The sequence below is a fragment of the Plectropomus leopardus genome, chromosome 1, assembly GCF_026936395.1.
Source record: "Plectropomus leopardus strain MGB_pleo_1.0 chromosome 1, ASM2693639v1, whole genome shotgun sequence".
NCBI classification, from domain to species: Eukaryota; Metazoa; Chordata; class Actinopteri; order Perciformes; family Serranidae; genus Plectropomus; species Plectropomus leopardus.
The window spans coordinates 38557459-38582246 of record NC_142176.1 but is presented as its reverse complement, the minus strand read 5'-3'; the positions used below and the strand labels follow the sequence as shown (position 1 = coordinate 38582246).

Genomic DNA, 24788 nt, shown 5'->3' with positions numbered 1-24788 from the left:
TGCCCTGTATGTAGTAGTTTAAAACACCAATAAACTATTCTCAAATTAAAATTCCTACCTTGGTAAAATGACTGTAAACACACAAGACCACGGTCAGGAACACTGGCAGCCGCTATGTCACACCAGTGGTATTATTAGTGGTAATGTTTCTCAAAATCAAAACCACATTTCCCATAAACTTCATTGCTTCCTGCCCCCAAGCTCCTTCCTTTGGCTTCACCGAAGAAGATAAACATGTTGGAAATGAGTTTTCCAGCCTATTTTCTCTCCTTTCTGAAGCTGAGATAAACCTTAGCCTTGTTTCTGCCCACTTGTTTCGTGGATAAACTAAAATGAATCACTCTTGTTTTCTTTATGTAGCTGGAGATAATTTTACATCACCAAGTGTATAGGGTGTGATAAAAAAACAACAATCTGCCTGTTTGGCATCATCAGCCAGAAAATTATGGAGCAATGTGGCTACATTGGATGCAGTGTTGCACTCTTTAATTTGGGCCTTTTTGACTCACAAACAATGCATTTTTACATCCCTCAAAATTGTACTTTTCTGAAATGCTCTCAAGAATGCATAAAAACTACCAGATAATTATATGAATAAAACAAGTCAGATGTTCTCAGTGACTTTACTTAGATTTATTTAGTTAGATGTCTGCATTGAGTGCCGCTGGGCCACAATCACATCATTATTTTGTATATAATCTCTGATAACAAACATTTAGTGGATGCATACCATTCAAGTTTGTGTAACACTTAACATCCATGTCTGTAAAAACATGGATGCATCACAGACATCTTCCCTCTGCCAAGATCTATACAATCAGCACAGTTCCAAGAGGGACACCCAAGACCAGTGTCACCAATTCAGTATCTGAACAAATGTCTCCCCTTCTGTTCCTGAGTTATGACAAAGTGTTTTTGCAGAACATTATAATGGACACATTAACTCTGACCTTGGACCACCAAATTCTAAGCAGTTCATTGATGAGTTCACGTGGATGTTTGCGCCAAATTTGAAGATATTCCCTCAAAGTGTTGGTGAGATATTGTTTTCAGGAGAATAGGACTGATGGACGGACATAATGCCTTCGGCCAATGCTATCGCCCAGTGCGGAGGCATTAGGCCATTAGGCCATGCGGCAGGAGTCCCTCTGACTTTTCAGTAATTGGCTAGAATTTATTAGAATTTATTTGTGAAATATATGCTTCTTATAGTTATGTATATATATATATATATATATATATACATAGCATTTGTGACTCATATAAAACCTCTTTATTTTTCATCTTTTTGAATTTCCTTGACATAGTGGTTGAAACTATTTTACTATTCCTATCTATGATGCCAAAAATGGTTTGGTCCTTCATGCTACTATGAGATCAAAAGTTTGACTTTCGGCCGGCCTCTCCCCTCTCACCAGTAAAAGTTGAAAATGTCCCGGCATCAAAAGTCAGAAAGTTATCATGATCATAGGAGTTTTGTCATCTTGAAAAGTTTGTGTCTGGAACAAGTGGATCCAATGTTGGTTCGAAAAACAGGCACAAAAGTAAAAGTACGTTTTCATATTAATTTTCTCCTTACCTAAAAAGTTTGTGATCTGTATCTTTCGATCTTTTGGAGCACCTTAAGCTTTATTGATTTCCGCCACAAGAAATGGTCTTATGTTGCATTCATGTGATGTGGGAACACCTGAGTTTCCAAGTATCCAGTACAGAACCTGTTGTTCAAGTATATGTCTGTTGTTGTTATTCCTGCTGTTTTAGTGTCTTTTTGGACATTTCTGATTGGTATCCCAAAACTGACTTATTTCAATTCATGTTTAAAATGCAACCAACCCTGTCTTGGAGAATACACTGTTCTCTTCCAACTGTCATTTTACTGCATTTCAAGTCTGAAGCATAAAGGGTGATTTTCGTATCAATATGCACGGGAGCGTGTGTGTGTGTGTTTGTGTTTGTGTGTGTGTGCATGTGTATGTGTGTGCATTAATAAGATTTATGATATTCATTATGAAACCTTGCATTCAGATGCAGCCGAGAAGCCTGGTAATAAAAGCACCAGACATTCTGTACCATCAGATCATCATCCTCATCTCATGCACACACACACACACACACACACACACACACACACACACACACACACACACACACACACACACACACACACACACACACACACGGTGGCGCTTTACAGCTCTCCCTGGTGCCAAGTGTGCATAGTGAGAGTCCTGGGATTGACCCAGGTTTTACTGCTGCTACTGCAAAGAGAGTATGTGGAGTTGAAAATAGAGAGAGAGAAAGAGAGAGAGAGGTCTATAAAGAGATGCATCATTATTATGAAACTCATAGACAACACCATAATTGTCATCATGGGAACAAAGAGAGAGAAGTTAATGAGTGAAACAGTAAAAATGGAAAAGAGGTGCAAACGCTTTTCTACAGAGATTCATATAATGTTTCCCCTCCACAGTATTAAAAGACAAGCACAGCTATGACCTCTCTCAGTACTGCTCATGTTGCTAACTTAACTTTACATACTGTATTTAAAGTCGAAACCTGTTACAGGAATTGAGAACCTTCTGATGAGATGAATCTAATAACACTAGAGCTACAACACCTCAAAGGTAAAAGGGTGCAGGGACGAGTAAACATAAACTGAAAGTATGATGCCAAATATTCAGTAGCTCACACATCATCATCACATTGTCATGTGGTCCTCGCCATGCAAGACATCATAACAATGGCATCCTTGCATGGCTGAGGAGGAAGAGGGTGGTGGCAGAAAATTGCATCCATCATCCAAAAATGCCCAACATGGCTGGTGTGGCACAAATGAACAATTATATGAGTTTTTTCAACTTTGTTTTCCTTTCTCAATATCTTTGCCTATGCAGGCTATACAGTCTGCAGTAGTCTGTGGTTCTTGTACTCTGGTTGCATCACACATATGCCCTTTATCACAGTGTCATATCAGACAAAGCTCTGGGGCCGGTTAGCAAAATGAGAAAAACAATAACACTACAAGATCTCACTCTGACTGCTGTGCTCTCAAAAGGTCATACAAACTTAAACTGAAGCTAAAAAGTGTCTTTTTTTCATCATCATCATTGTGCCTGTTTCAGATTAATATAAATAAAATCATCTGCACAGAGAGACAAAACAGAGTCTGTGGTCTAACTCAATCATGACTCATCAAAAAGGCCAGTTAGACCAATAAATCAAAACTACTGATGTAACATCGGCCTAATTTGGACATGTTCCCTTTTATGTGGTTTCAGCTTTTTCAGCAGAACTTTCTCAAACAATTTCCAGCATGAAGAAAAAGTGACACAAAATCATTACTGTAAAAAGTTTAAAATGAAGCAAGGATATATATATATATATATATATATATATATATATATATATATATATATATATATATATATATATATATATATATATATATATATGCATGAGTGTGTGAATATGTGAAAATGCCATGTGTGACAGTCTCTGAAGCAAAGATCGAGAGGAGTTGTTTACAGTGCAGAATAGACAGGTTATTACTATTATTAAGGATCACCGCTTGGTTAGTGATTGTGGCAACAGACACCACACGCTAAAAGCTTTCACTATGGTATGATATCCCTGGCAGACGGCATAGTTTAAAATTTTGCAATGATATAATACACCGCTGGGAGGCATCAGTTTGAAACGCTGACAGTGACAATGACATATAAGGAGCTGAAGACTCCCTATGGGGCGGACAAAAGAGGTGGTGGATGGATCCAACAAACCCCAGACTTTTAACCAGGAGCCTGCTGTTTGCTTCCTGTATGAATGTTAAGCCAAACTGTGATGTTTTTTTTTTTCTAAACCTAACCATGTGCTTGTGTTGCACAAGGAAATAACACATACAAGATGTTTTTACCAGTGTTTATTTACAAAAAGACTACATGAATCTAAAGAGCCAAAAATGTACATTTCCTCTGAAAAGGGAAGTGTGTTTTGAAAAGGCGCAATGCATTTAAGAGGCATAAATTGACCAATCATCTGGGAACATCAACAACACATGCAGGAAGATGCCTAGCACGTTACATGCAGGCGTGAACGCCACTGACCAAGTGGCAATATCTGACGAGCTGGGATAGGAATGTGTTGACCACACACACACACACACACAAACAGGGCCTCTGGCGTGTTGTGTGTTTACTTATTTTACTGGTATGCTGTCTCATACACACACACACGCATGCAGCCAGTCCGCCCTGGGGAAAGTGAATGTTTGGGCTATAAGAGGGGAGTAAGGAACACATCTGAAAGTGCACTCAAATTCACCTCTCACCAGGGAATTGACAAACACTCACACATTTCCTCCTGGATTTCACCACTTGCTAAATCTTTCTGTCTCACACACACACACCATCAAAAATGCAAGAAAAAACGTTTCCATCACCCTCCATATTATATCCTTAAACTTTTTCAGCTTTAGAACACAACAGAAAATATCAGGTGCCCAAACACTGGGTCCAGCAGAAAATCAGGCATGGACGTGATTCAGCAGAACAAATAAACCACGAGTCGCACTTTAGCGGGACTATTTGCAATTGGCCACCTGACACAGTATGTGATCTAACGTGTAGCTTTGTTCAGTATGTGTGCCATCACTTGTGCAGGATTTTAAATTACTACACAGAAAACAGTTACAATAAATACTGTAACATAACATGTTAACCTAGAGCCACACATTTTTAGACATGTTTGCTACATTTTTCTTTATCTCTGGGGAAAATTTAATCTGAAAGTTGCTGTGTTTACAAATATTCTTCCATTCTTCCGGCCCATATCCTTATCCAACCCCTGGGGAGATGGTTAAAAGGGAAAGAGAGACAACCCAAGAACAAATTAAAGCAAACTCCATCCAGCAAAGCTTTTTTCACATTATGATGTATAAAGTTTTAACCCGACTAAGAATCTACAGCCATGCTAGCAGCTCACTGAAGTTGTACTATGGCACAGCAGTGCTTTAAATTAAATGCTAATGTCAGTATGCTAACATGCATAACATAGAAAGGCTTTTTGTAACAATGTTATTACAATTTGCCCTCAGGGGAACATTAGTTTACCGAATGACAAGGCATTCTAATATGTATTTCACTCAAAATCACAAATGTCAACTTCATGGTGGTCCACAGGGTAAGTCAGGGATCACCAAAGGGAGAGAGATTCATCCTCTGGGGACCACGTATGTCTGTACCAAATTTCATAAAAGCAGGATGCGGGGTTTCAGCCACAACTTCACCTATTTCCAAGGTGCATGGAGAAGGGAAAGAAGTCTAAAGAATTCAGATCTCCAGCAAGTGTTGTCTTTTCCTGATTTTAAAGGCAGCTTTACAGCAAGAGTGCAACTAATGCTCTTTTTTTTCTTCATGTTGATTGCTTATTCAATTAATTCATTATTTTGGTTAAAAATGTCAGAATATCATTTGATTGTCTCTGTATCGTTTTAACAAAGTGCTGCTGTAATTTGAAATGTCTTTGTACCAAGTTTCATGACAATCCATCTAATATTTCTGTCTGGACCAAAGTGATGGACCGACAGACATCTCTAGAAAAAAAAACCTCAAGTTTGTCTCTCTTTCTGCTAAAAATGTTCCAAATAAACAGAGGAAAAGAGTTTTTATCAGTTATGTAGCAATACATAACTAACAGAAACTGTTCCAGAGTTTCATGACTGTTGATAAAGTGCTTCAGTAAGCATTATGTGTGCTTATGAGTGTAGTCATAAAACATTATGAATGCATCATAATTCACTAAGAATGCTCCCATAATGCATTATAGATGTGGTCTTCATACACAGTATTACCAATATCATCAGTGGCTATGCAGTGGATTGTAAAAAATACAGCCACCATGACTCCCAGAAATATTCAAAATCCAAAAATAATATTCAGAGAGCCATTTTTTTTCCCTTTTTCCAACACGCTGATGAAGACAATTCACTTCACATAAAATTTAGTTGACATGCTGACTGGAAACGCAGCCAACACAGGCTCATAAATGGGAGCGTTGGTACAAGAGCAGAGCACAGGATCATCAGTACCCTTTGGGCTCGATTCACACACACACACACACACACACACACACACACACACACACACACACACACACAGCTGTAATAAGTGGCACATTGATATAGCAAATGGCAGGAAGACAGAGAGCATTATTATTGGTGCTGTCTTCTGCCTCCATCCATTTAACAAATCTATTAGAGAACATCACACACTGAGAAAGAGCAGCGATTGTGCAGCAATCTGACAAATGGACTCCAGCAGGAATGACTCATCAGTATGAAAAGTACAAAGAGCCTCTGATGCACAGACCGCATCTTTGTGCCAACATCATTTATGTTATATTTCTGCCTCTGTGTGTGTGTGGCAGTGGTAGCGGCATGTGTAATGAGCTGACAGAGCTTGGTGATTTCCTGCCTGGCCTGTAAAAGCAGCACGAGCTTCTTCCTGCATCCTCCTCTGTAGGATCCCACCTGGGGCCGCACACACACACACACACACACACGTCAGCATCACATAGACTGTCTGGCGACTGCAACTAATAAGTCACAACAGAAGGAGAAAATCCCTGTGTTACAGATTCTCTCCTCTCTTCCCACAGTGGTACGATAGTATTCATATGGCCTTCAGCGGGCGGTGAGTGTTTGTCTGACCCTCTCAGCTCTCAGCCCACACTCCATTAAAACCAGCGTCCAGCTTTAAGCCCACGCAGGGAATATCAAGAGTGTCAAGCCAAAAGCACAAAATACAATCCATTCACCATAATTCTATCAAGTTCAGTGAGTTTTTTTGGCTGAGTGTAGCACAGGAAAAAAATATATTGTTGAGCATTCAAAATATCGAGGATGTGTGTGCAGCAGGGGCAGAGAAATAACTCTCATAATGTCATGGTTGCTTCATTATGGACATTTTAACTAGTTGGAAATGTGGTAAGTTGCTATAAACCAGTCAAAACATTGTTTGAAGGTACATTTTTACGCCTCCTTGGAACATTTCCAACACTTCCCTTGTTCTGGCTAGCTAACAGAGTTGCAGTGACAAACAGCAGCTTTTTAACAATTAAAATGCTTACCTGAACACAAACCCCAACACAAAGTTAGCTCAACATGTAATGAGAAATGAGTTGCCAAAACATCAACCTGCGCCACAAAATCAAAGTGCAGAAGTCGCCCCTTACTCAAGTGATGTAGTCGACTGTTTAAAATTGCTTGCATTGTTTGCAGACTGCAAAATTACAGAAGTAATTTACCAATATCAAGAGGGTTCTCACATAACACAAGGCTCTCTATGCAGAGAGATGCACATACTTCAGAAATTATTCATTATTAAAATTACATCAATGTTTTAACAAAAAAAAACTAAAAAAAAGACAGATTTCAGGATTCTGATGCTTCATACATAATCAAATTTAAAGGTATACTGCAGGAGTGACGGTTACTGTTTGTTAACGCATTTGCTACCTATAGTCAAAGCAAAAGCTAACTCCAGGTTTGGCATGTTTGGCATTTGGCCTTGCTATATTTGTGTGTTTTTTGGCAATTTACCTCTTGGATGCATGCTTCTTACAGTCTGGCACCTGCCTGCTACCTTTTAATAAACCTCACCTGAGTGCTTTGGGTGTACACACCCATAAATGTCCCAAATTAGAAAGAAAATAAGAAAATACTGACAGAGGGCAGAGTCTCTACAGATAAATACACTGGGACACACTGAGAGTGAGTCATAAGTGATAACTGAGGGAGATTACTTTTGTTTGACATTGTTTTTAAAGGAAAAATCCTGCATCATATACCTTTAAATATCTGACAAACTGGCATAAACTGTTACCAAAGAGCTGTTTCTACCAAAAATACATGTATCTGCCTCCAAATACACATGTTGTTTACATCACACTAGAATGCAAAATGAGCTTCCCATTGTATTGGAAAGTCTCACAAAATATATCCTGTTCCAGAAATAGCTTTTATTGACCTCTCTGAGATACTTCCATCATTTTTTATTTTTTTTTGTCTCTGTAAACAATGCTGTGCCACCGCTTTGAAGTTTGGGACAAAGTGTGCCTTTAGGCTGTTGGAAAGACTTTCATCATCTACAGGAGAATTTAGCAGGCTGCTAGATAATATCTCAACGACATAATGAGATTCCTAATAGTGCTGCCATGTGGAGGGCGCTTCACAAGAACAAAACACAACACAGCATTGGCAAAGAGACATGGTAGCTCTCTGAACACACACACACACACACACACACACACACACACAAACACACACAGCTGTTATCCTACCTCTGGTGTTGGTAGCCATGTCTGCCACCTTCTGAAAGGCATCCAGGAAGGCCACAGCAGCTAGAACCGTGGTTCTAGATGAAAAGAAAACACGTTACTTTGGATACATTTGTATTATAGTAATGATTTGCACATTGAATGCTCAGGTTTGGCACTGGAAATGCAGTGCAGGCATATTTAATTTGGTCATAGACTTTAAAAATTATAGATTGTATCTGTTAGTATGTTGTTACATCCTGTTGATATAAGTTTTATTCACCTCTGTAACCTTTAACTCTCTGCCCACATCTACAAAATGGTATCAAACACAGAATTATTCTCTTTGCATATTTTATGTAAATACACTTTTTTTAAAAAAAAATTTTGAGTTCATATTAAAAGAATACATGTACCCCATAATTTTGGTAAGATTTATCAAGTGGCAGCCCATGATTTACGTGATGTCATATGGTGGGCTAAAGGCTTTTTTCTTCGATCCAGAAAAAAGTTAATTATTATGCAAATCACCAAACCTCTGGAACTCATAGAATTAACTATTGGAGTCAGTGTGAGTCTTTCTTTTTCCAAAAATATTTCATTCAGTGCACAGTAAAATATACTCTAGAAATTATTTCTCCATAGTCAAACACAGTTTGGAACACTTTGGAAAAACTGTTGTTATTATTTACTTATTTATGTTTTTCTTGTCAAAGAAACCTACCGGAGCTGGGAATGCAGCTTAGTGGCCTTGGCACTGAAGTCCTCCCACACAGGATAGGAGCACTGGCAACACAGAGACAACAATACTTTTTAATGTGTAATTAATATAAAAAAAGATATTACATATTGAATAAAAAAAATGTATCTGGCATGGCGAAACAGGTGCCAGGAAAAAGACAAGATACTTCAAATGTGGGGAAACATTTTGAGGAAGGCACTATGATGACACTTTTCTGGACTGATGAGGTCAGTAGTCTGAGGTGGCTCTATAAACACGTATGTTACACAGTGTCAGTGTTTCTCAGCCAATTGATTGGATTTACTAAAATTTCAAGGTCACATCACTTTGCTTCCATCTTTAAATTCTAGAGCACAGTGTTTTGTTTGGACCGGATACTGAACCACATTAAACTGACTCCTTGTCTCCTTCTGGTGTATTATCATTCCTCTGTTCCTTGTTCCTCTCGCTTCCTTGATTTATCTTGGAGCTACACTTCATATACAAAAGTAGTTCCTGGCTAAGCCAAATCATGAGAAATGCACAGTACACTAGCTTGGAAACACAACAGTGTGACATTTACAGTACATTTACTCAATGACTAATTGCACTTGAGTTTTTTCAGTTTATAATAATTTATACCTCAACTCAATTTTGACCCCGCTACATTGTTCTGACAATATCTTAGTTATTTTGCAGATTAAAACTTTATTAAAATATGAACAATTGTTACGGGTTGGTCAAAGAGTATATACTGTACAGTAGGTTAAATATGTAGCTAAACAGTTACTGTAGTCAACAGATTGATCAATTAGTTGACCAACAGTTATTTCTTGAAGTCCTCCTCAAAAATGTGCTTTTCTTCTTTTTCGTTACTTTGAAGTTTGGGTGTGTGCAGAGTTTTGGTTGGACTACTGAACGGGCCTCCCAGGCACAAGTCAAGGGCCCAAAGTGTCAGGCCCCCCCTGGCCTTAATCTGCAAAATGTCACTCACATTAACACATAATGAGCACGAAGAGAATCAAAAGAGTCAAAAAATGACTACAAAGAGACCTAAAACCACAAAAAGATGCAAAAGATGAAGAGAGTATTCTGAATAATGACTAGTTTAATTAACACTTTTGCATTTTGCTAATAATACATTTGTAGTTTCACTTCAGTGTTTTGTTTTTAATTGCACTGAATAACAGTTCATCTATTCCCCCTTATATAAACATTTCTGCATCTCACGCTTTGTTCTCCTCCTGTACCTCTTTCCCATTTACAGCTTCTGCCGTCACCCCAATTTCCTATTCTCTCTTCCCAAAAGCACACACACACACACCCAACTCTCTGCTCCATTGGCACCCCACATCTCCAGCTTATTTTCACACTCTCTCCACCTCTTCCTTCATCCCCCAAAACAGCATCCTCCCTCCCCTCCTCTCCTCTTCATGCAGCCTTCTAATCCAGCCACCAAAACACACACACACACACACACATATATACTGATCACTTGACAGCCACTGGCATCAGGCAGCATCAAAGGGTCTGACTGGAGCAGCAAGGATTGCTAACACAATTCGAAGCTGAAGCAGTGTTTCTAATGGATGCTGCTCCCCCCTCTTCCAGCCACCCCGCCTGTAGACAGGATGACTGCTCTATCACACACCCCCAGCCTCAGCACATATTACATTATACTTGATCCAGGTTAACCTATAACCCTGTTAAGTGCCTGCAAATTGTGTGCATGGGGGTGGGTGGTTGTATTATATTTATAGTGTATAGTATGAAGTCCAAATATCAGGAACAGAAACAGAAAATCTGCCAAAATGTAAGAAAGAAACTTAAGGAAATGCAGAAAATAATGAAAAAAAGCAAAGAAGGACAATAGGGAGGAAATGTGTGTGTTTGTGTGCGTGTGTGTGTGTGTGTGTGTGTGTGTGTGCGTGTGTGTGTGTGTGTGTGTGCCGGGGGTGGGGCATCCTGTAGTGATGTCAGACTGGCACAGGCAGTAAGGGCTGTATACTCTTTGATCTGGCCTGTTTGATGTGGTTTAATTTGGTCTGAAATCACAGTCCTATTTCCCCTTGGTACCAAGAGCAACCCCCTCCTCCATCCACCATGCACACACACACACACACACATACACACACACACACACACACACTCATCCTGCTCCCTTGCCTTGCAGGTTGTTTGAAGTGCCCTCCGCCCTCCTCCTTGCACACACACACACACACACAAACACACACACACACACACACACACAGATTCATACACACCCACTAGCAGCCCTGCATCTCATTGGCATATTTCAGGTAAAAGAGCCTGGTGGCAAGTGACCAAGTGATGATTGAGTGTGTACATTATGTGTGTGTGTGTGTGTGTGTATGTATGATTGCTTCCTGCTCCTGTACCTGCAGGTCTTCCCCCACTGTGTCAGTGTGCTGCTGTGAGGTTCTGTAAGGAGCCAAGACATGGATGATTACCTGGAATATTTCACTTTGACCAAACCAAATTAAAAGTCACCTGCTAAACTCAGTTTAATGTGATGGTGTAGAGAAGTAATGCAGCAGCACTGTGAACATGATAAAACTAGAATTACAGCCTCGCGAACTAGTCGTTACAGTTTACAGCTATGTCTGTCCAGACTCATAGGTAGTCATGCTTTGAATGTTGCTGCAAAGACATTACATATTCTAAAGCATGGATGCTGCACATCTTCAACCAGGCAGCACAGAAGATCTCTACAATCAGCACAGTTTGAAGATGGACGCTCGAGACTGGTGTCACCAATCCAGTATCTGACCAAATGTCGTCCCTTCTGTTCCTGATATATGACATTGATTAATTGCTAGAAAACGTTTTTTTTAGAACATTATGATGTCACAGTGAAGCAGGCCTTTGATCTTTTGGATATAAAATGTCATCACCTCACCATTATATCCTAATAGACATTTGTGGGAAATTTTGTCATAATTAGCACATAAAGTCCTGTGTTATGACCATATTTTTTTTAGGTCACAGTGACCTTTGACCACCAAAATCTAATCAGTTGATTGTTCAGTCCAAATGGACGTTTATGCCAAATTTGTAGAAAGTCCCTCAAGGTGTTCTTGGCATTCACAAGAATGGGACGGACAGATGGATTAAGGGATGAACAGACTGACAATATCACCATCTGTGCAGTTTGTTTTTATTTACCTCAAACAATCAATAAATGCACCGACTGTACAAACATTAACAGCAATGTAGCTGCAACATACTCACCGAGTCTGTGTGTGGGACTGTGCCTTTGTCTGTATTTGTGTTCTGTGCAGACTTGAATTGTCTGAGACTACACCAGAGACTAGGGTGACCATATTTTCACACCTCCAAACCAGGATCCTTAAGCGGATCGCACATTTATGCACAAACACATGGATGTGCTCATGATTGCACTGTAGATGTTTTCATCAGGTACATGGACAAATATTTCAGCACTCGGCACACAGTTATCATTTGGGACAGAACCACAGCAAGAAAAAAAAAAAGGTTTTGTCTCCAAAAATCCCAATCCCATATTTGATTCTTTTTGCTACTCAGACAACTGCAGAGGACATTTATTAAAAAAAGATGATATGAAACTTGCAAATTAAATGATGAAGTGTTAGATTCTAATAAAATGTGCTGTATTACATCTAGTATGCATGGTAAACCCCACGAAAACCTTTGATTTCTGAGAACAACCAAAGACATCAAAGACTTTGGCTCTAAGGGTACTCAGGTCAGATCATAAATTCAGTCAATCTCTGGTGCACAACGCAAATATCATAATTAATTATTTTCAACACTCCTTTGATGTAAAGTTAAAGATCTGTGTGGTGAAATTGTGGGAATAATCATACAAAGACAGGGCCTGTTTGTCCAACCTCAGTGGTCTGTTTTGCAAATTCTTTTGAAACATTTCATTTAAGAAGGTTGCAAAGCTCTCAGCCTGCGTGCTCCATGCTCCATAAATGTGTCTGTGAGTGTGTTTGTCTCAACCAGAGAGCTCAAAGGCCGTGGCGAGAACCACAGCGCTCACATGATTGTAAGACTTGAAATATCACGATGGCCGAGGGGCAAATACATCAGCGTGTGAGAGACAGACCAGGAGACAGTGAGTGTGAGAAAAAGCTTTTGGATTGTATACTATTACATCACCACTTCCTGTGTCACCAGAAAAGTCAGCGGGGCATGCATGATTACTTCTTGCGCACCCACACACATACACATACGGAGCCAGACACAACCCGATTCAACTCTGTATAAAAAATATATTACAACTCAAAATGTATCCAAGCTTTTTTCCCTCCTTGGTTTTCTGTATCAATTTAAATACTAGGCATATCAGATTTAGGCACTCAGTGTTTCAAAGGGTGAACACAACCATGATGTTTTTTCTATGCTGAAAATAGGCAATATTCCCTGCTTTCTACCCTTCACCTTTCCTTCTTACGTTACACCCTCCCTTCCTTCCCAATTTCTTATCGCTTCCTCTGTCATACTGAAAGTGACGAGCTGTGGTGCTGCAAAGAGCTGTGGAAATGGCAGCGTGACAATCAATCACACCTTCTGTAGTGTTTTTATGCATAAACTGAAATAGTAATCTATGACTTCTATTTCACTCATGGACCTCAACCCTTGGAGAAAAAGCTAGGGAAAAACTATATTTTTAATTTATCATAATAATATATTTAAAATGACGTTACAAAATTAGTAGATTTTTTTCTTAGCAATTTTCATAGGCCATTTCCTTTTTTGACTTTCTTTTTGCATTTTTCTTTCTTTTTTTTTTTTTTTTTTTTCTAATTATCAGGTAATTATTTTGTACTTTTTACTAATTTCTTGCTATTTTTGGGGGATATTTTTCTGTCAGTGCTGATTGCCTTCTTTCCATATTTTTGAAAAAAAAATCTCTTAAGTTTCAAAGAGTTAAACAACCATATAGGCAAGCAGCAAACTGCCTTTGGACAGAACGATTAGGGAGGCGCCTTGCAGCGTTGACACTTTTGGTCTGGCAGTGACTTTAGTCCCAACCTTAGGAACATTTTTAGACTCCTCCTCCCTTAGTTCTTCCTTCCTCCCTTCCTTTCAGTGACACTTTGTGATGTTCACAGAGGTATCTTGATAAATATATTTTGCTTCCTTTCCTATGTTCCTTTTTTACCCCACCCTTACTCCCCAATACATCTAGTGCTGCCTCTCCCCAACCTTAGTATTGTTCAATAAAATGGTTTACAAGCTCTGTCCCCTAGCTGATGATCACTGGCTATTAGCAACTGAACTCTCTGACTGCTTTTGCTTTTCCCTCCCATAATTTACAGACTTGCGGCATAGTAATAACATGTTTCAGCAGGGAATGCCATACATTGTACATTTCAGAATAAGCTGAAATAAGTGGTACTATATGTAAAGAAGTTTAAAGGAGCTCTACACAATATTCAGAGTAGGGCTGGGCAATATGGCTTGAAAATAATATCACAATATTTCAAGGCAACATCATGGTATGCAATATATATATAAATATTTTTAAATGCCCTAAAAACAAATTTTACAACTAAAACACAAAATTACTGACCTGCAGTTACAGTAAAGTTAAAAAAAAAAGTAGCCACTGTCATAAAAAAGTTGAATGTACTACTGTTATGACATTTGATAATTAAGGAAGTTAAATAAAGTACTTTTAAATTAAATAAAAAAATTATTTTTTTAAAAAAAAGTTGTTATAATTAAATAAATCAAAGCATAGTGCTTCTATTTTGAAGGACTTTTCTCAGGCCTAAAGCGTTCATGTTTTTGTTGTGGAATTCAAGTTTCCAGTCAACCGCTGGATGTAAGCGTTGACAGACGGTTAAACAGATATTGCGGCGCCTTTAACCGTGAGGATTTATTCACAGTGGACAACATAAGTGCACAACAGCTATCCAGATAGAGCAGAGAACAAAAATGTTGGTGGCTTATGAAAATGACATGACAATTTGCACACCATGTTCACGATATAGTCATGTTATATATCAAATGTGGAACAAGCCACAGTATATTTGATATATTGTCCACCACTAATTCAGAGTATTGATACAGACGGGTTTCCCACTCATTTATCTATTTGTGGCGGGCTACCACAACTAAATCATGCACTGCTACAAATAGAATTTTGAAGCTAGACTGGTTATTAGGAGCGATATTGGAAAATATAGCGCACAGAGACGGCACAGCAGAACATCAGGCGCATTGGAAGTGAAGCAACTGTATATTCTGCTGAGTCTAAAAATGTACTTTTACTTACAAACTGCTCCTGTCATCAATCCTTGTGATCTGATCAGCTGTGAATGGATCAAATATCCACCCTGCAAAGGAAAAACTGCTAATGAGAAGGAAAAAAAAGAACTCAAGGAGAGTTCTGTCTGCTGTGCTGTATTCATGCGCCCTAAAAAAATGTCAACATTTTGAGAGGGAGATGATACAGAGGGAATAAGCCAAAGAACATTACGCAAACAAATGAAGGATTCAACTAAGTCTGAACTGAAAACCAGGACTTAGATACAAACTACACAGATGAGAGGATGAAGTGCAGGTGGAGAAAAACATGGGAGAAGCTCAGGTGAGAGGAATAATGTGATGAGGCAGAGGAGCAGGCAGAGGAGCAGGCAGAGGAGCAGACAGGGAGCAGATTGGCTGGGAGAAACTGAGGAGCAGAGAGGGACTAAAGTGGCTGGTGCAGGACAGCTGTGTAGATGGGTGAAAGAGAGAAAGGCAGCACAGGAACACAGAAGGGGAAAATCACATTAAACAAGTTATCACCAAAAACCAAGAAAACATAAACTTCTTAATAATAAGTCAACTGACAAAGACAGTCTTTCTAATAAAGGCAGCTTAAATGAGTCTTATATACACTGGACCTGTTTTGTCAGAAGTGTAAAGACAGATAGCTAGGTTCTTAGCAACATTCATGAAAAATGCAACAGAAAAATGACAACAAGCATGCATGAGACAATGCTGTACAAGTTAATATAAGTTGATTTCTGTGTATCAACTCTTAAATAGACATTCATTTGATACATTTTAAAACAAAACACAGGAGGTTAACTTGTCCTACTAAACACCAATACAAACTATAAATACCACCATGCAGTAGTATGCCTCAATGAACCAGTTAAGTTGCAGTAACATCTTACATCCATATCTGTTAATCATGAATACTTCGCACGCATCTTCATCAAAGCAGCACAAGAGATCTATCTCTAAGATTAGTGTCACCACTTCAGTATCTGACCAAATGTCTCCCCTTCTCTTCCTGAGTTCCGATGTTCAGTAACAGTCAGACAATTCTTTTTGCAACACTCTGATGTCACAGTGAAATTGACCTTTGACATTTTGAATATCAAGTGTCATTATTTTATCATTTATTCTATTAGAATTGTGTGTATTTTTGTGATAATTAGTGTACAAATTATTGAGTTTTGTTCAGAAACATGTTTTGTGACTTTGTCACAGTGACCTTTGACTACCAAATTCAGACCAGTTCATTGTTAAGTCCAAGTGGATGTTTGTGCCAAACTTGAGGAAATTCCCTTTATTGCCTTCATGAGATATCGTGCTCACAAGAATGAGACAGACGTTTTCACAATGACATTCACCTTTGACATGTGGCCATTAAAATGTAATCATTCATCCTTGAGTCCATGTGGACGTTTGTGCCACATTTGAGGAAATTCCCTCTAGTGCCTTTGTGAGATATAGTGTTCACAAGAAAATGAGACGGACAGACAACCCAAAACCATATTTCCTCTGTCCTCAGCTATCGCCGGAGCAGGTGCATAAAACAGACATCAGATATGTCACGTACTACAATAAACATAACAAAATAACACCTCTCCACAGCAAGAAATTGAATTGAATTGAATTCAATTGAATTTTTATTTAAAAGGGACAGCATGTTAATAAAGATCATTAGAAAAAACAAATGTAAATATGCCGGAGTTAGTAGAACTGCTAATTTACATCTGTGGTCCCTTGGCAGGAAACAGACAATATAAATAAAGAAAGAAAAAGGAAAAAAAAACAAAAAAAAAAACAACAAATAACACAACAATTCACAAAAGTGAAAGAAGTCCACATCACGCAGAATATGAATGGAGCAAAAACAAAATGGCAACTCCTGATCAGGCTCCAACATGTTTGCATTTTGGTAAACCTGCACCAAGAAAAGTGATGCTGCATTTGTCTGTTTGCTGCACAGATAACAATCACCCAATTTACCTTTAACAAAACATTTATTCACGCTGATTATGGGATTATGAGATTTATAGACATTTATCTGCATTTAGTATGAGTGTGACACTTGTGTTTTCTTTAACGGAGTTATGACTGAGAAAAAGGGGGTTGTATCAATTAGGTTCTCTTATTTTGCTTGTATAAAAATAAAAAAGTAGGCAAAATGCGCTTTACCCTCCTCATGATCCCTGTCTTAAATCCAGCAGTGTACAGGGACCCTTCCATCTTCCTCTAACCCTCCAATAATAATCCCTCATCACTGATACCGAGCGATATATCAACTATTCCCTCCCATTTCCCTCTTACAGTCTTTCTTCCAGTAATCCTCCGTCTCATCTGGTCCTGACTTTAGACTCTGGGGTGCTGTCAATAGTCCTCTGGCCTAGTTCTCAGAGCACCACCAGTCCACCCAGTCTGCCCAGCACTCTATTGAGAGCTCCACTCCACCACTCACTACAGTGGATGAGAAGCTTACTGTCTCCTCTCATTCTTTTGTTCCCTTTGTTTCCCCCACAGCAAGACAGAAAAACAGAGGAAATCCAGCAAGGGAGACAGAGGGAGAGGGAGGACGGGTGGAGGCAGGCAGAGAGGGATGTGCGGATTAGCCCGATTTTTTGTTGTATAATCGAGCCAATTCACACGTTAAAAGAGAAATGCGAGAACCAAACAAAAGGGGCTAATTTCACAGTGCTTCAAATGCATAATCTACTGGCTGGGAGTTTTCAAAAAGAGTATCACACTCATTTTTATCAAGGTTGGGGATGGATGTATTGTCCATAGAAAAAAAAAACAATATTATTTTTCCCCACTTCTCCCAAAAAGAATGATGCTGTCTTTTGTCTGTTCTGTAGTCAGCCTCACCAGCCAATGATATAGTTTCCCTTACTGTACATACTGTAGATACTGTCTTGATGTAAAATACTCAGTACGTTTAAATAGTGTTAGAAAAAGATGAATTATTGTGTTAGCTCGACTAAAATTGGGCTTTTAAAATATATGTTAACATATTAGTCTGACTAAAATTGGACTAAACTGAATTTCTCGAAATCCGACTAACACACCCAGATAATTCGATTGGAAGTCGAGCTATTACGCCATCTCAGTTGGACTTCAACTGGACTCAGCATTCTGTACAATAGGGACTGTTTGTTACTAATGAGAATGGAAGAGGTGCTGCAAAACAGGTCAGGCATTAAAAAATGAAAGCACTAGGGAGGGACTTAGGTGAAGGACATTTTATATTATATATATTTCTTTATTTTTTCATCTTTACCTTCAACAATAGCTGATGGAGACAGTGGTAGCAGCAACTCCTCTATTCAGTGGAGTAAAATGACTTTTGATTTTTTTTTTTTTAATTTAATGGCTTCAAATCTCCATTGGTAAGTGCTGTCTTATGGCAAGGTAGAGTGGGGGAATTATTGAAAATATAGCATAGGCTACACTTAAACTTTATTTTTTTTAGGTGGCTTAAAACTAATCAGTTAAGGCAGAGTTTGCTCAGTGCTGTTTGATTACATGTACCTGATGCTGCGTTTTTCTACCCCGAAGCTATCGCAAATAAGCAGATTGTGATTGTGATTGTGATCTGGTCTATATTATAAACTGTGTAAATAATATAGTTTTATTGCAACTATCTGAAAGAGGGCATATCTTCACCTGCTGTGGTGGAGTTGGACACACTTCTGTCAGTAAATCGATTTTTGCACACCTATGTCGCCTTTGATTGTAAATAATGATGGCTAGTACAGTGGCTGTGATAGATTTAAACCTGCTGATGTTTTGAATATCTAGGTATCTCAATGCTTCTTGGAATGTTATTGTGAGAGGAAAAGTCACATAACATCATAACATCACTCAGTGGAAATGCAGTGATTGCACAATTGTGTTTTATCGACATTTCGAAAATATCGCTCAAGTTTTGCACAAATCTGGAATGAAAACCCACCTATCGGTTTCTTCAGAACACGATCGATCTTTCCTTACCTAAACCAAGCCGACTAGAAAGAAAATGGATGGATGGATGGATGGATGGATGACCAAGCCTTAACTATAGGGCTAGTTGTTTTTTATAAAAAACAGCTGAAGAGGAAATAATATGGAAGAGATTATGACACACTTGATATCAAGCTTTAAAATTTGGAAGAAAACTTGTATCACACAAAAAAGCATTCTGCAGTATGAGATAAGTGGAGTCATGATTCCCTCTACCATGCTGAGTAAAACGCACATCGGCTGGCACTTTGTTTCAAAGGGAAAAGGATCAGCATGCAGATGAGGAGACAGAGGCTGCCTCGCTGCATAATTGATGAAGTGCAGCAGCTAATTCCAATCTAAACATAGTGATGAGGGGGAAAAGGAAACCATCTGTGTGTTGTTGTGTCTCTGCGCGGCAAGGCCAGAGATCATAGACACCCTATCAGCAAAACATCTGCCCAATAGGACGTCTGCATCAGGTTTTGGGCAAAAAAAGTACTTAAGAACGTCATGTAATAGTTCCAGATGCGGCTACAACCATTTAGCTCTTAACCCATCTAACCTGAACTGTGACAGTAGCTGCAGCTAAGAAAAGTAGTTCATGGCAAAGAGCACCCCAGCAATTCAGCTCTGCACTTCAAGAAAGTTGCAACTATGAAAAAGACAAATAAAATTGCATTTGCCACCTTACAGTTGTACGCCTCTGTAAACCAGTAAAGCTGCACTTAAAGTTGAAATCCATTTCTGTCCAGACACATATGAAGCCATGACATCTGACAGTTATTAAAAATGGAAGTTACTGGAAGTGGATGTTTCTGCCAAATTTGAGAAAAACCCCTAAGACCCTCTTGAGATATCACATTTACATGAAAGAGATGGACCTCAAGGTCACAGTGACCTTGACCTTTGACCACCAAAATCTTATCAGTTCATCCTTGAGTCCAAGTGGATGTTCGTTCCAAATTTGAGAAAATTCCTCTCAGGCTTTCTTGAGATATTGCATTCACAAGAATAAGACAGACATGAGGTTGCGCTGATCTTGATTTAACCCCTAACATGTAAACAGTTAATCCTGGATGTTTTAGGCAAATCTGAAGAAATCTCCCCAAGGTGTTCTTGACATATTTCTTGAGAGCTTAATATTATAATATTGTAAGAGTGAGATAGATGCAAGTTCACAGTACCACCAAATTCTAATCAGCTCATAGTTCAATTCAAGTGGATGTTTTTGCCAAATTTGAGGAACTTCCCTCACGGTGTTATTGAAATATTGTGTTAACGAGAATGAGTTGGACCCAAGGTCACAGTAACCTTGACATTTGACCACCAAAATCAAGTCAGTTTATCATTGAGTTGAAGTGGACATTTCCTTGAGGTTTTCTTGAGATATCGCGTTCACGAGTATAGGACAGACAGACGGATGCAATTACGAACATACAGACATTCCGAGACCACAATACCACCGGATATGGCTGTAACCAGTATGGGGGTATATAAAAAGTCAAAATCAAAGCACATGTATGTGTCAAGCTCCAAAGACACTTCATACTACGTTTCCCAAAATGCTGCCTGCTTGGTAAATTCTGCATGCCTGCAATTTGTAACATAGACTTTTCATAAAAATACTTCACATTCAAGTCGAGATAACCCTAATGACACCATCAGTCACTTTAGAAATCTCCTCCAGAGCCACAGACACCAGTTTTCACAGCTTTAGTAGCACTAACCATGGCAAGTAAACTGTTCAGCTCTATGTAGCTTTCATGCCAAATCTGTGTTTTACACGTCAACATAAATATTCAGGCATAAATCATGAAATGTAGAGAGCAATTTACACACAGCGCAGACAGCTCACTGATAAAAGAGAAAACCATGACAAGGCCATCTACATTATCTATCATTGGATGGTATGTTCACAAGCAGCCATCAATCATCCAGGCTCTTAAAGGTATAAATATCTCACTAGGCCTTTTCTTTCCTCTCCTTTGTTGAGCTGAAAGTCATTATCATCTGCACTGCTCCAATCGTGTGAAAGGGCTGTGGATGCAGGCTGAAGGTGCGTCCGTCAGACCACTTAGCGTAAGTGACGGCAACCGTTACTGCGACCTTCATCACTTACAGAGATGATGTATGCAGAGATGAGGAGCAGAGGAACTTGATGATGGCTAAACCTGATGAAACCCAATCAGGAGACGGTGTGTGTCCTAAAATCTCAACACTGTGAGCACATAACTTAAAAACCTATGAGGCAGATCATCATTAGAGTCTAATTTAGTAGTTGAAGCAGTTTGTGGCTTTAGAAGGGATACTATTGACCTCCAGAATTCCACTGTGCTATGGAATACAATATTACAGTTACGTATCAGGAGGAATCAAATCGAAGGAAAAAGTCAGAATAAGGATGCACATATTGATATTTTTACATTACCAAAAATATGTAATGTAAAAGGGGTTGCTTGTAGAAATAAACCAGAGAAATGTCAATCAACTCCATGGGCCCCCATCTAGTGTCTTTCAGCTCATTGTTTTGGTTGTATAGCCTGCAACTTCACTGTTCTGATTCAGTCTTACCACTTTCATCAACCTCAGTTACTTAATTAATTGCAGAAGGCAGCTGTTTTCAGTAAAGTTGGTTTTGATGAACTACTTGTCCAGCACCAAACAGCAAACAGACTAAGTTAGCAGATAGTTGGTAAACATAACAGAGCATGTAACTGTAAGGTTGAGAGCAAAACTGAGCAAAAAGTATAGTGAATATGGACTAAGAATCACCATAAATGGCAGGGAACAGAACTCCAAATTAATTTAAAAATTAAGTTAAAAATTAATTCCCAGTGCTACTCCATACCAGCTGATTAAGTAACTCTGAGATAATGCAGGCAGGTGAACCAAAAGTCAAAAGGTAACCACACCGCAACAGGAACTTGAAGAATACCATATATATTTACCAGATTCTTGAAAAAAAGATGAATCCAAAATAGATCTGGTTGACATAAAACTCAAGGAGCCAAGACGAAGAGCAAAAAGTGAACAGCAACATCATGGAACATTGACAATGAACTGACAAGAACCAAAAGGATGAACAGATTTATATATTTACAAAGAACTAATCAGGAGAATGAGACACAGGTGGAGTAGGCAGGGACTGGCATGAGGAAGAAAACACAAGGATAGGTTAACAATGGAGAGACAACAAGTGTAGGGTAGGTAACATAAGGGTTGAGCAAATGACTAATACAAAACAGGTGTGTGGAGAAAACACATGGCAGGAAAAGCACATGGGAACGACATGAAAAGTGAGGAAAAGGTACGTGGACAGCAGGAGTAGTGAGAGACAGGTGAAACCAATCAGGAAACAGACAAAAACTAATGCAGCAAAACACACAAAAACCATAAGTGAATAACATAAAATAAGATCACAATCAATAAAATCACAACAGAGGACCCAAAGACTAAGTTCTCAAGATAACAGACAAAACCCAGGATTGTGACAGTAATAAGGTAACTGAGTTAGAACAGGTTATCCATAACAACCTCATAACAATCTGTATGTTAGTGTTGTGTTTCCAGCTTGTTACACTGCCCCCAAGTGACCTTAAAGTATCAGTTAATGCGGCTTTAAAGCTCCAGTAGGTTGATGTTGATGGACGTATGCCGCAGCCTGCAATTCAGTGGGCATTTTCATAATACAGTCTGCATACAACAAACTTGCTGTCACACCCAAGTTTATAAGTTGTCACACAGTGCAGCTTTCACTAAACTTGTATGGTTGCTAAAATCTCAGTCTGTAGGAGGCTTTAGATTTCTCTCTGCCACAACGCAGCTGAATTAAATGATCAGCTCATGATTAAGCAGCTTCGGGAGTTCATAATGAGTTGATCATCTGAATCAGCTGTGTGGGAGCAGGGAAAGATCTAAAACATGGAGGACAAATGGCACTCCAGGAGAGGATTTGGAAATGCTGTTCTAGATTTTCTAAAGCCTGAAAACAGAGTGAAAGAGGTGCAGAGGTCTTGTGTTCTCTCTTACCGCTTAGATTACAATGTACACATGTTTAGTATGGTATTTTCAACCACTGATGCCAAAATTAAACTGCCAACTGAGCTTCAACAAGTATTTTGTGTATTTAGACTATGACTTAATGACTGATAACAATACTGATATTTGACTTTTTAATCTGATAACAATATCTCATATAATACAACAACATCACATTTTTTTTTTTTGATTGAATTTCATAAAGCGTTGTAACTAGGGTTGCAAATTGTAAGCACCTTCCTTAAGTGATTGTTGTTAAAATTAAGATTGGATTCATTGATTGTTATTTGAAAAAAAAAATAAAAATAAAAACAGTGCTTATTTCAATAAATACCAAATCTGTTTTTTCCTCAATCAAAGCTCACTGCAACGTATTGCATATACTGTCACAGCATTGCATAGGCTATCGATCAGTCGATTAAATTTTACACATCTACCGATTAATCAATCATCCATTTATTGTTAGTATCTCTAGTTGTGACTTGTCTGGTGGACACAATGTGTAAAAAAACCACACATTTTGTAAATATACCTCAAACACTTATTTCGCATCTATGTACTTAACATTGCTTGTCACTTTGAGCTGACATCCATGCTAATATCTATTTATCTGCAATGTACTAATTGGCCCATATATCTTTCTGGCTTTTCAGTCAAGCTATAATTTATACATTGAAATCTTTCTGCTGTGTGCTCAGAACACTTTTCAAAGATGATATAGTATGGACTGACTGTAGCATAATGTCAAAATCTTGCCAATGTTGGGGTGTCCCTGGCCCTATGTATTAGAGGATGTTCAAATGCAAAGCACTTTAAAACAGATGACAGGAAGCAAGGCAGGGCTGCACAGCAATACAGTATGATGTGAGGCTGAGGCTGCCTGTGCTGATGGAGAGGAGGGGCGGAGTTTCTTTATGGCTGAATGCAGATGCTGCATTGTAAATTTTTCCTCTCTGAATTGCTCTACAGCTGTACCATTCTGCTCAAGACTGCAGCTTCTGGCATGAAAGAGGAAACATGCATTAAATTCTGTATTCTGATAAATTAACGCTTACTCAGCCTGTAGATTGATACCATAATCATGCAAGTCCCCACACATGTGTAAGCACAGAATTTAATCAAACCTATCTCTTTATTTAAGATGGGGTATATAGAGCATGAAGATAATTTTCTGTTTATTCAGTAGTTTATTTTTTAAATGAACAAGAGAATATTGATTTGCCACATTCATTGTTATTCTCTGTCTCTAGCCTGTTCATAATGATCAGAGTGTTTTACAGTGAACAGCTGAGTGTGATGAGAAGGCTTTGACAGGCCTGACAAAGGGTTCAGTGAGAGAGGCTGTCTTGGCTGGCTCCCAGCAGCCTCCATGCCTCCCACGACCAGTCCTCCTAATTCATCTCCACCGGCTCTAACGAGCCCCGGGGCCCTAACTACCTCCGAGATTTTAACGAGTTGT

General features: G+C 38.8%; 1 protein-coding gene across 3 annotated transcripts in view; it reads right to left on the bottom strand.

Annotated features, from left to right (window-relative positions):
- Positions 1–24788, bottom strand: part of mtss2b (MTSS I-BAR domain containing 2b) — an 88433-nt gene that overhangs the window by 51188 nt on the left and 12457 nt on the right. For all 3 annotated transcript variants that reach the window (XM_088081001.1, XM_088081003.1, XM_042484453.2), the window contains exons 2-3: positions 9038–9099; positions 8338–8411 (exon numbers count right to left, since the gene is read on the bottom strand). In XM_088081001.1, the coding sequence (XP_087937127.1) occupies positions 8338–8411; positions 9038–9099 (136 nt within the window). The remainder of the gene's footprint in view (positions 1–8337; positions 8412–9037; positions 9100–24788) is intronic.